The sequence below is a fragment of the Pholis gunnellus genome (genome assembly GCF_910591455.1).
Source record: "Pholis gunnellus genome assembly, chromosome: 19".
NCBI classification, from domain to species: Eukaryota; Metazoa; Chordata; class Actinopteri; order Perciformes; family Pholidae; genus Pholis; species Pholis gunnellus.
In genome coordinates, this window is record NC_136546.1 from 11,251,635 (window position 1) to 11,265,121 (window position 13,487).

The 13,487-nt window shown below is 39.3% G+C and overlaps 1 protein-coding gene across 1 annotated transcript; it reads right to left on the bottom strand.

The window, feature by feature from the left end:
- Positions 1 to 470: 470 nt before the first annotated feature.
- Positions 471 to 1,756, bottom strand: LOC306711075 (uncharacterized protein). The gene is made up of 6 exons (XM_079179856.1): positions 1,634 to 1,756; positions 1,428 to 1,463; positions 1,179 to 1,351; positions 994 to 1,058; positions 739 to 839; positions 471 to 629 (listed from the first exon to the last, which is right to left on the bottom strand). The coding sequence occupies exons 1-6, from the start codon at positions 1,740 to 1,742 to the stop codon at positions 523 to 525; spliced, it is 591 nt and encodes a 196-aa protein (XP_079035982.1). The 5' UTR covers positions 1,743 to 1,756; the 3' UTR covers positions 471 to 522.
- Between the last annotated feature and the right edge of the window lie 11,731 nt (positions 1,757 to 13,487).

Below are 13,487 nucleotides of genomic sequence, written 5' to 3' on the forward strand. Positions count from 1 at the left end.
ACGTTTAAACAACGACTATATATAGTCGTCTAAAAAACGTTCACTTTTAACCGTGTTTTAAATGCCAAAATGCATACAGTAGGCTACTTCTGGGTATAGGATGACAACTAGACAACCCACAGCACATTAAAAGTTACATACTTCATTCATAATACATTAACATTTTTCACTTAAAAGGACAACACAATGCTTTTGATGCATTTAGATTTATTAACAAACAATGCATGAACAATATAACACGAAGTATTTTTAAGCGAAATGAAATGGAACAATCTAAAAATAACATGAATTACATTTATTAAATAAAAGCACAATAAAATGGAACAATAATATAACAAAAATAAAGCTAAATAATCATAATATATTAACATTTGGATCTATTAATGAACCATATAAAAATAACAAGAAAAGCACAACATATTACATATTATATTATATATAACATATAACATATAACATATTAAAGCTGAACAACTATGGAAATAAAACTAGTGTGGGGTAAACATAACGTTTTTTTCCGCTTCAAAAGCCACCCCCACCGGACCTCCCAGGAGCCTGTTTGAGATGGTCTGCCATGGCTCTGTCAACTGCTGACTCTGTGGCACTTTGGTCGGACCGTATGACAGCCTCTATAAAATTAGGAGAATAGCATTATTGAATATAGTAGATCATGAAATGAGAGACTTTGACTGTACAACCATTCATTAAATGTATTTTGCATATTAGAACATATATTACCTTTAACAACGGCGTAGACTTCAGTTTCCCTGAAGGCCCTCTTTTTCTTATGACCACCTCCTTTCATATTGAAAGTGGCCATTAATCTGTTTGTGAAGAGTCTGTGAATAAGAAAACGCATAGTGTCACTTAAGCTGTTTCAACTGTTCAGTAATGCTCACCTGTTTAGAATGGCTCCATAATGTCCACGCCATATACATTTTATTTCCACTTCTTTAGTTGTCAGATATTACCGTGTTGGTATGACGTTCATACCTGTCCATGATTTTATTTGTGGCATCTTTGATATTCTTCCCCCCCACTTTGGCCAGCAGATGAACCTGTTTAAAAATAAAGGCGTACAATCTATTGCTCTGTGCTCTTAGAAACCGACTTCAGTTTTTTCATAAATGTTTAAAGCTTAAAAAGAAATTATCTTTAAAAATCTTTTCTTTTTTTACCAACAATGCCCGCTGCTCAGCATTTTGCAGCTTGCCCTCCAGCTCATCCAGCTCCTTGTTGTTTCTTAATGTTGGCACCTGTCTCTCAAGTCCTTCGTTCTCTACCCCTCTCCCAATTCTTTTCACTTCCTCAATGAGGTCCACCAATTTTCCCAGCACCACCCTCTGGAATTCTTTAAAAAAAAACATTAAATGGTCATTGATGTAGGTATTATAGACAAATCCCTCAGTCTAAAAGCTATTACTTACTTGCTGTGGACATCGGAAACAGACTTTTCTTGTTGCCTGGCGAAATTGATGGACAGATGGAAAAGGAATGTTATGATACTGTGTTGAACATGTCAGTCAAGTATTTTGTTGAGTCATACGAAGTTGAAAGTCAAAGAAATTAGGAGATACTTTCAGGTCTTTATTACAGGGCAGAATGTAGTACTTTGTTAGTGGTTAAGCCTCACCTCTTTGTGTTTGTGTCTGCGGACTTCTGTGCCCATGGTCTGACAGTTCTGGGCTAATGGTGCTGGCCTCTAGGTGAGTGCGTACAGAACCTAACAAGAGTAAAATCATGATACATTAGCATGAACAGTGTGGAATGTCAATGAAAAATGTTATTAACTTCAGAAAAAGACAGAGTGTGTAGAACACCCCTTTAGTGCAGACATGGACAAGTCCTCTCGTAGAGACGTGTTGGAACCCTCATTAACAGATGTGTCGGATTCCACGTGTGCAAAAGATCCCTCCTGTCCACCATCAGTTGTGTTGGAAGTAGCTAAAGCATAAATTTTGGCTTTTCGTACCCTCCATTCTTTCAAATAATTGTAATCCATTATTGTTTGAGCAGACGTTAAATTACTGTAATGTAAAATGTAGTTGTGTTAGATTCAGCTTGTGCGGAGAATTGACAAATTCAAATACATTTCATGTAGAAAACTTACGTTGTCCATGTTGTCCATGTGGGTGTTTGACAGGGAAGATGCCTGTAAATAAACATATTGTTACAATTAGTACATTGTTAGGTAGAATTGCATTATTATATTACCAAATAAATATAATTGGAATCAGTTACAGTTACCGAGAAAAATACATGCAATTAACTAACAGTTTCTTATCAAAATGTTGGTGATTACAAAGGGGTTACACCCAAATTGACTTTTGCTAAAAGGCTTAGGCTAGAATATATGTAGAAAAGATCAATCATTATAGTAGCCCTTTATAATTTTAAATCAAGTTATATTGAAGAACTTTAATACAAGTTGGATAGTATTAAATGTTGATCAGTGTTGTGAGGTTTACACTGCCTATTTATGGTGAATAAAACTTTTCAGCATTATTGTCCAGTTAAAAAAAGTTGTACAAAAAATAATGAAAATGTACTCACATGTAATAAGTAACGTGTCATTAATAAAGTAAATACAGCTTACTTATTACACTATTAACAAGATAAATATTACTAGCTATTACATTTATAGAGTAACATTCTCAACATTGTGCATTACACTGTATTATACTGTACATTTTTTGCTGTTTAGCATGCAGCAACATACAATGTTTTGGCCGTATTGGTTGCAAAACAGGCCTTGTTTACTTCCTCCCCCATCCAATCTGTAATTAGCCCCTCTCGCGTTCTGCAGTGTATTTCCGATGCGAAATGGGCTTTAAAAGTACTTTATAGGTAACGACAGTCCACGAAGCCAAATGCATTAGTAACACCAAACATACACATACTGTACATTAAAGTCTGGGAGACTATTTAAGTTTACTTTTTACGTTTAATTTGTATCGTCGCAGCAGCACGTGCTAAGTTGGCATGCTAACGTTACAAGCTAGCACAAGCTAGCATGCCAGAACGAGCAGCCCATCCAGTATCGTGTGGGCAGCATAAAGTGAAAAAAATGGTTATAATTTAAGGTTTAAAATAGTCAATGTACTTACAAAGTATGTGGAGCGTTAAGCCTTGGGTTTAGTAGCCCGTTTCTCGATGCTCTGGAGCCGCAACGTGTCTGCTGCTGTTCGTCTCTGGCGGTGCAGTCGAAGCTCCAGACTGTGGCGTAGAGGACGTGCGCATGCGCGTTACAGCTGTAAGCAAACTGTCTGATTTAAAAGTAATGTATTTAACGGACCAGATGATGATGTCCTGGGAGCTTCTTGTTGACAGCACAGAGTCTATAGTTCCATATTTATGACGTTTTATATGAAACATTAAATGCGTTGAAATCGCGTCTTCGTATAGACCACATATCAACGGCCAGCATAATATCATTTTGGAGAAATAAGTTTAAAGTAACCAAAATCGCGTCTCTTTCAACCTACAACTGAACACACCATCAATATTTTAAAAGAAATTGGTGTTTTGTGACACGTTGATATTGTAACCGTAATTTAGCCGGTTGAAATGAGGGTGAAAATAGGTCTAAGACGTTCAGACCCGATTTCACCGCGATTTAAACCAAATATCAACGTTGAAATCAGGGTTAGTGCTCACTGGGGTCACAAGGGCCAATCAATATACTTTTCATCCCTAATCCCACTCATCTGCTATCCAACGGGAATCCCCGTAATTTGACTTATTTATACCGTTATTGGCAACGATCAAACTAATAGTCCCGGTTCTCAGTGGTGATTGGCTGAGGCACGTTGGGAGCCAAATGTACCAAAAGTGAAATACACTTATAGAAAACAATACCTCAGACTGAGAGTATATGTAGTAGCCTCAGCATTGATTAGCCACTTCTCTTTAAGAACGCGCCTGGTGCTATGATAGTTAAGGATGAGGATTAAAGTTCTTCAACAGTTACCACTACAGTGCATTGTTGCTGATTCATAACCTCAAGATGCTGCTATTAACATCTGTGTTCACACCAAATCACGGCCTCCTGAGGTTAATAATACACAAAAATGAAAATATTTTAAAATGTTATACTTTTGTACTGGTGGTACAAATTGTATAGGCTACACTGAGGCTGTTTCGGGTCAGATGGATTTTAGATCTACCAGTGTGGGTCAAATCAAGGAAACAGTGGGGACAGAGTTCAAGCGGGACTTCGACACTGTCACGAGAACTGTCTGTGTTCCCACGACATTTGCCCAGGTTCCCGCAGAGACAGACACCTGCTGCTCTTCATGGTTCATAACACAAGGGGACAGAAGAGAATTAAGGAGATACAACTTCTGCCCAAAGAAGGAACGCAAAACAGGGACAACCTGCTGCACATGTGGGAAACACATGTGCAAGTTCCATACAAGACATGCTTTGAATGCAGAGACTAGCTTATAATAAGCATTTTATTATGTAATGTTTTGTGTTCTAAGTGGAAAATGTTGAATTAATATTGATAATTATGATTTCTTATAGCAGTGAGGACGGTGTTTAATGGTTGCAATGATTAAAAATAATTATATTATGAATTCCAACTCTTCCAGAATGTTCATGGCATTTTCAAATTCATTAAAATATATTTAAATAATTATGGCTTTAATGTTTTTGTCTTATGTAAAACAGGACATGATAATGTGTAATAGTAGATGTTTTTCTCCAAAAACGAATGTTGTAAAACTTTTAAAATACACTCTCCCTACTCTGTGAAACATTTGTTAAGGATTAATCATACATTTATTAATGAGACATAGGCTATTTAGACATTCTAAATATATCTGTAGTTTAAAATTTGGTATAGACACTTACTATGAGTGAATCCTTAGTCTGGGTCACAATTGACCCGGACCATACTGTGAAGGCATTAAATATGAACAGTATGTAAGGGTTAAAAGTTGCCGCTAACGGGATGTGCTTGTCTTCCTGCATCCCGATGAGCGATTTCTCGTCTCACACGTTGTCTGCCAGTCGCCGGGTGTCTATTCAGTCATCCATGGGGGACGACAAAAGGCCCTGCATGGTAGCATTTTACACAAAACTTCCCATGCCGGCAAATAAGGAGGAGATTCCTGGGAGAACCGATGTCCGGAAAAAATGATTCGCTATTTGTTACACCTCGGGGGAATTTGGGTAATTGATATCACAGTAATTTGATAAAGTCAAACAGTATCAGATTAGATTCGGAGTCATTAGTTGACTGTACGTCGCCATACCAAATATATTGCTTATGCTGAAATCCTGCAAGGCATCCAGCATCAGTGACACAACGGGGAAATAATCATGCAATATAAGAGGTGATCCATGTCACCGTAAGATCAGAGGTAAAGCTCATGCCTGATTTTGCCTGTGTTCTGGTGGCAGGAGCGGCTGAAACAAGTCTAAAAATAGGCGGGTCTCTGTCCATGGTCCTGCTAGTGCGACCAAACAAGCCTCTGATCGCCTGTTCAGGACCACGGACAGCGAACCCGGCAGCGCGGCCTGCTGCCTGTTTCTGACCAAAAAGAACAATTCAATATGCTTTTAAATAGACTATGATGTGTCGCTGGGTTTTTGAACGGTATTTTTTTCTGTCAGTCAAGTAGCAGCCACGTCTCATCTATCTGTTGTAAGATGGCTCAGTTTCGTGTAGTGTAATTAATTCTCTTTAGAAAAGATAAAGAAATCAGTTTTCTTGTAAAGGAGCTGAGTTTCCAAAAGAGATAGAGAAAGATAGACTTGTGTGTGCTTGATTTGTATTAAAAAATGAAAATGCAAGTTGGTGTGTTTCAGTGCGTGTGATGTGAGAGAGAGGAGAAATACAAAAATGCCTTGGCAGTCAATGGAGCCCATTGGTACTGTTTGCGTGCATTTCCTGTCCAGCAGGATGTGCTTACTCAGCAGATAATCCCAGTTGACATACACACACACACACACACACACACACACACAGACACACACACACGCATACACACGGATAGTTAAGATACTAGTTTTTAGTCAAATGATTTAGCGTCAAAATTGCTATTTAAACAAATGAAGACTGTAAATCTCTTGAATGTGGTGCAGACATTTAGTAGCTGTTACTTCTAAAATAATATTTTTGTTAAAGCCCACAAGCATCATCAGGGTTAAGGCCCCCGAAGAAAGCACAAGCACACCATCTGTGTAGTCCTTCATCAGTCGTCTGTCTCATGAAACAGCTCGACCTCTTCCTCCTCCTCCAGTTCTTGCTCCCTCTCTCTCGTTCTTCAGATTTCTTCCTTCCCAGTGTTCCTCCGTCTGTCATGGCGGCTGTCTGAACAAACAAACACACGAGGGTCCACGGCGAGCCAGACGGCGTGATGTGGGATTGTTTGCTTTGGTTGCTCCCGTGCGGGAGAAAGTTTTCTTAAGAGGCACACTGAGGTCTGGAGCTCTACGGAGAGACCACAAAACAAATATTTACCCTCCAGCCTCCAGCGCCCGGGCCCTTTCCTATCTTCCTAAGACGAGGAATAAGAGAATGGACCCACTTTTGGTTCTGAATAGAGGAAGAGATGTGGTCAACAGATACAGAGAGGCTTGACTGTCAATTTCTGGGTTTTTATTGGGTTTCTAGATTATCAGTTGACAGTTAATTCTGAACTCAACATAGAATGATCTTGCCGTCACACACATGATTCCTTTATTCTAAAAGGGACCAAATAACAGGGCTGTAATACTTTTTTTCCAGTTTCCAACCCATTTCACTCAGTGATTCCTCTAAATATGCTGCCAGTCCTGCCATGCTCTTACTCTCCTACTTGTAATATCTACTTTTTCCATGCCTTCCTGGTATGATCAAACAGAAATCAATAGATATCACTATCAGACAGAATTCTTAATGCCTGCTTCTCCTTCAGACTACATAGTAACGCTAGACAAACTGCTGGGGCAGTGTTGACTAAATTCTAGTGATTATGAAAAATGGTGTGATGCTTTATACGTTTACAGCACAAAGCAGAAAAGCCACTGAAACACATCTTTGTTCATGTTCAACAGCATGGAGACCCTGAAGATCAGCCGAAGAACTATAGCGCCCTCTTGTGTTATATAGTGGACCAACTTTGTTTCCAGCACCTTGACGGCTATTTTAGGCAGCCTGAGCATACTGACTGAGGGCTGAGAGACAGACTTTAAGGTAACAGACTACCGGCAAAAACAGAGGAGAGGAGAGTTTGGGCAATTGTGTCATCTTTTAGACTAGTGGAAAGAAAACCATTACAAAATACACATGTAGGTGTTTATTATACGACACGTCTATTCACGTCTAAGTCAGCAACAAATAATGCCAAAACTAATGCATTGACTTTCAAAGAGCTGATAGCAGAATAATGTTGGTGCCCCATACAGCCAAGTATATCCTCTGATATACAGTGACTCTGTCCAACATCTAGTTCAGTGATCTTAAACTTTCTTCACAGAATCACATTATTTTTCAGGTGTCTTTGATTCTTTTTTTTACCTTGGTGTTTCTTGTACTGTAGAGCAGCTGGTAAGTATTTTCACCACTAGGTGTCAGCTTAGTGTTGCTGTACTGCAGAGGCACTGGCAAAAGTTTGAAATTATTGCTTTAGAGTTCACAAAGAATTAATACACAGCTTTACATCAAGTATGATGATACATTGGCATGAGGTGTTTGCTAATCATATACAATTACACACCTTACATGACTACTTTTTAAATCTTCCTCTTTCTTCTCATTCACGGTCAATAATTCTCTAACACAACAAATATCCATATGTTACAGATTATATTACATGATGTTATATTACAAGATGTTATACCATCCTTATATTACAGATTATAATTTTACACTTTTTAATACGCATTTTTGTCAATATTTACATATCTTCTGTGACTATCAATGTAAATCATCCATGCATACAGCATATAGTCATCTCTACATGTACCTACTGCACATAATAATCCAGTCCATGTATATCCATTGGAATGTATTTTTTCACACTGTAGCTCTGTTGTCCTTGTCCCTAGTTGTTATTTCTATTTCTGCCCAAGTTGAGAGAGATGCAAAAGGAGTCAAATAAATTCCTTGTATGTGCATGGAAAGCTGATTCTCATTCTGATACAAATCAACATGTTTGTATTTATTAAATGTATTTATGAGATACAGTTGCCTATATTTAGAGGCAGCAGGTAGCAATCAGTTGCCAAACAATCTTTCTTTTAATCAGTAACAATTTAGTTAATGAGCATGTAATCAGTACAGACAACACTTATCAAGAAGTGATTATAAACACTGTCTATCAACCAGCAGTTTCCCAATCTTCTCTCAGTATAATTAACATGGGTTATGCATAAAACATATTACACATAATCAATATTAAGGGGTGTGATATGAGCACGACAGATAGACACATGATACTTATTTGTGTATAATAAATGAACATACTGTGTCATCATTTTTCATCAGAGCTCTGTCATATGTATGTTATTTTAGAATGACCAGGATATTATTATGGAAAATGACACATGATAGATGATTTGTGTTCTAATCGTGCTTACTCTGCATAATACAACATAGCACGTGTTAAACTTCTACAATCACATTCTCATTCATCATCAAAGGAGGAGGACATGTTTCCTGTTGTCGTGTACCAGGCGCCTGTGTGTTCTGACTTCCCCCGTCTTCCTCGGAGTCAGTGCCCGTCAGACCGTTTTTAGGCAAAGAGGCCGCTAAGGAAGGGCTGTCAGCGGATGTGGATGCTTCCAGAGCTCATTAAAGGGCTGTCTGCGGCATACCAGGCTCCGGGACACAGAGCCAGAGATAGAAAAGCAACTTCATAAAGGAATTCCATCCATCATGTTTCTCTATGACATTAATATCTGTCACACACCTCTGACAATACTGCACCCCTGGAGTGAGACATCTTTCTATCATAGATTTGCAACGCAAGCCAAGAGGGATACTCGTATGTGTGTGTGTGTGTGTGTGTGTGTGTGTGTGTGTGTGTGTGTGTGTTTGTTTTGTGTGCATGTGTCCCTGTGTAAGGTGCACATTTGTTTAAAGGAGAGAGGGAGGGTTTATGGATGTATTACTTCTCCTGCCTTGTTCCGAAAACATTGACTGATATTGCTGCTAGTGTATGTGCTTTTCCCCACCAGAATAGCATCAGTAGTTCAACACACAAACTAATTCAGGCTGTTGTACCAAATCTGGAATTTGGAGCACCACTGCGGGATGTTAACAATTAAATGATTCATAATGTGAAGCAGCAATATTAAGGTGAAAACACTGTACTCAGCACATCATGGATTTAAATGTGAGTTCTTGATATAGGACGTCCTGTCTCTTCACTGAGCTCTATGCGATGAAGCAGAAATGTCCTCTAAATACATTTTGTTAAATCTTTTTTTCACTGAGACTTGCTTGAATGAGAAATAACACAGATCGGAGCTGAGTAAACATGATCCTCCGGCGTAATGAATCAGGTCGTAGCACTTGCTTGACAACAGAGGCCTGTCGGGTATGAATGAAAACACATGAACAAATACTCTCCATGGTTAATATTTTATCAGTTATACACGCCCTGCAGCCGCAAGAAACACCAAACGTGATGAACCAGCATCCGTCTGAACGGTGACCATATGTTGTTCCACATTTCTTGTGTGAGAAGCACGGCTTGTTTTTACAAGTCTCTTCTCCCAAGGTGATTCATCATAATTTCAGAGATAACACTGAAGTGAAAAAACACCTTAATTCTCCTGAGTGTTGTTTTGTTTGCTGTTCAGCGCCCTTGAAACTCCAGCAGCAAAAGGGTTTCATTTAACAGCCATTCTGCAGCAGGATACTAATCGCAGCTGGTGTTAAAGCATGGGTGACGAGTGTTTTTATGGATGAGAATGGAGATATGTGCTTCTAATTAGACCACTGGCTATGTCAGCGGACCTCCTGTCACTGGCGTTGCCCAAATGCTCGCTTTAATTACTCAAAGAGAAAAGAGGATGTCAAGTGAAAATAATAAGTAGGCTTCATGTAAGACTTGCTGGATGACTTCAGACTGCAGCACTGGGAAGGATTCTTTAGACATGCAATCCATCACAAAGAGCTTAATGCAACTTTGAAATTATAATTATTGTTAAGCATGAAATGGTTTTTAATTTAAATAAAGAATATAAGCTGTTCAAGTCATTTGAATTTAATTTAATTTATTTTGATATACGATGTCGATCAGCCAGTCGGTCTACCACTTTGATCCAGACTGAAATATCTCGACTATTGAATGGATAACATCTCGTAGTTGTCGTTGATCTGGTTTCACCTGTTGCACCTGTTACCTGGTCCAACCCGACCGCCCAGTCGCCCGACAAAGGATAGTGATAGTGTCTCATTCCAGCTAAGCAATGGAAATTAGGACCAACCATTTTCCTCTGAAGAGCAGTTTTCTCTCAGCCAATCTGCTTATACTCTAACATGCTCCTCGCACAAAGCAGAGGTGCACACAAGTCACAATGCAGCAGGCACAGCCCATTCACTTCCTCACATTTTCATGAGTAACAACTACTCGTTTAAAATGTGCATTACTGACTTACAATCACCTCCCACCCATCAGGCTGAGTTAGTAGTGATATCCAAGCACAACCTTTGACCTTTGGTTGGGACACACAGAGTTGAACGCTGATGCTGTCATGTGTTTTCAGCAGCACGGCCAGCACCAGCCCTTGCGATGCAGCCTTCACTTAGGCTGCAGGGAATACACACTTGATTCACACAGCGGGGAAGAATGCTACAAGCCGGCTGCAAACTATAAGAACAGACGCCACACAGACGTGCGTTGCCCGCTTACGGAGCACAGCCAGCTACCCATGTATACATGGATGTTATAGGTTAGTTTCAAGAAACTACATGCTCCAGTTTGCCGGTCTGGCAGAGCTTCTTAGTAAGGAAGCGATCTCCCACGTCCCTCCAGGAGAGGACATCAAGGGGTTATTTTCACACCATTTTCTCACACCAAAGAAAACAGGTGGGCTGAGGCCGATTTTGGAGCTGAATTTGTTCAACAGGTTTCAACAATTAGACATGTGTTGGAATGTTTGCGCTGGCCCAACTGGTTCACTTGCATCAATCTGAGAGACTCCTTTTACCACATTCTTGTAATTTCAAAGCAATGAAAGTTCCTGTGTTTCTGGTTCGAGGGAATAAAAAAACAGTGCAACCAGCTTCCATTCGGCTATTCTTTGGCTCTCCAAACTTTCTCTAAACTTTCTGTTGTTACAAATTGCGCCCCATAGAGTGGTGACAGTGGTGCGTCTGCTTGGTACGATGTCAGCGAGCCATGTGGTGGTCACCGTTTGACCCCTCTGTACGAGACAAACCAGAGGTGGTTTGGTTGCCTCCGCCTTGATCCAGTTCAGCACAACAGACGCCTTCTGCAGTCAGACCTGGCATACTGGAAAAAAAACATCCACTCCCCCTTTATTCATTCAAATGCTGTTGGACAGGTTTGGGAAGGCAAAAGTGGATCTGTTCACCTCACCACAGAATGCACAATGTGCACTGTGGTTCTCCATGAACACATAAGACCACTCACCACTAGGAGTAGATGTCTTCTTTCACAGACCATGGCCCCCCAGCTCATTCTACTTTGAACAGCTGGATACTGAAGACAAAGCTTCTTTCAAAGGATATAATGTGTACACAGAGAAAATAGACTTCAGTTCATGGCTGTCATTACTGGCACGTCTAACCAGTATAGGCACATATGAACATTAATTATGGCACTCTGACATTTGGCTTTAAATTGATTGATTATAACATATTTGTATCCATGTTTTTAAGTCATGACGACTCTGGCTAATACCCAAAAAACACTGTCACCAACCATTACAGGCAAAATGGGAGAACAAAAGGGTCCAATTCAACAGATAATCCCCTATCTTATACAATTGCCAATTGCATGAGTGGTTCACTAATGCTATGGTTCATATTATGACCCCCTAAACAGCCGGTTACATTAGAGGCGAGTGTGGAGCATTGGAAGTCATACAGTAGTCTTGCAATGCATTGTGAGACATGAGGAACATTACAGATAAGAGACATTACAAGCATCCTTGCTACCTTTAGTGCTGAAGGAGCTGAGGAATTCAGTGCATGCAGAAGTGTGAAGTGCATGTCTGTGTCTGCTTTTAGTTTTATTCTGATGGGAACCTGCTTGAGTTTTAGACATTTTTGTTTAAGTTTAGTCAAAGTATAGCACTGGCTTTAGGAGTAAAGTTGAAGTTAAAAATTATTATTATTTATATACAGTGGATAAAATGTATGAAGCGGAATACTTCTATTATTAGGAGTTATAACATATTAGCTATTACTATATGATACCCTACATTTTACATACAGTTCATGTATTTAACTTCTTGAACACTAAGCCTATGTTTAGGCCTCTGCTCGAATCTCTATTTGAATTAATTAGATTTAAAACTTTATTGGCATTAAAGTTTTTAAAAACTATCTGGCCAATGCATCAAAACACAGAAATAGACAATATCAATATAAACATTAAAAAAACTTCCCATAAAACCACACATGAACACACACACACACACACGCGCACACACACACACACACACACACACACACACACACACACACACACACACACACACACACACACACATAAATGCAAGCACTTAACAGAAGCTTTTGTTCACATGTGGGCCTGTACAGCATGTTTTACCAGTTTGGGGATATGATCTCGTGCACCTCCCAACACATATTCTGTATTCTATTGAGCTTCTCAGCTCTTTGTACCGTAACAAAGTTGAAATGCTGCAATTAGAGAATTTTGAAATAGGATATTCATCTACCCATCAATCCATCTCTCTCTCTCTCATAATTGAATTGAATTCAGTTCAATTCAATGCAGTTCAATTAAATTATATTAAATTCCATTCAAATCAATTCAAAGTGACTTTATTGTCATTACAGTTTGTAAAAACAATGTGGCCATTGCATCAAAACACAAAAGTACAAAATAACATCGATATGAAAATGAACACAACAATAACACAACATTACGACAGTATATAATAATGATGTGTTTCTATAGAGGTGTGACCAGAGAAGAATGGTGGAGTTGCACACACTATATCCAAACATTATTTTGTCATTAATTTACTTTATTCAGTCTCAACAAAAACAATGCAAACTGCCGTGCGCTCTCTCATGCTGCCCGGCTCCTCGGAGCGCACACAGCCCAGCGTCCACAATACAGTCAGACTCTGACTGCTGTTGTTACTGTCTCTATGTCCTTCGTTGTGTGTCACAGTCACCAGAGCTCCAGCCTACTACTGATTAACAGGACGAAGGATATTCAGAAACAATTTACAGCTGAGCCAACCAATTAAACTCAACCTGGCACTGTTCCCCTGAACAACTCCCATACATCTCTACCTTGAGCACAGACCATGCCCACTACCACAAT

Bases quoted from the DNA above. Each gene is read 5' to 3' on its own strand.
- LOC306711075 (XM_079179856.1), bottom strand. From the start codon at position 1,742: ATGATTTTACTCTTGTTAGGTTCTGTACGCACTCACCTAGAGGCCAGC. The intron at 1,352-1,427 runs GTAAGTAATAGC...TTTTTTTTAAAG, and splicing joins GTTTCCGATGTCCACAGCAA to AATTCCAGAGGGTGGTGCTG. The intron at 840-993 runs GTATGAACGTCA...TCTTATTCACAG, and splicing joins ACAAATAAAATCATGGACAG to ACTCTTCACAAACAGATTAA.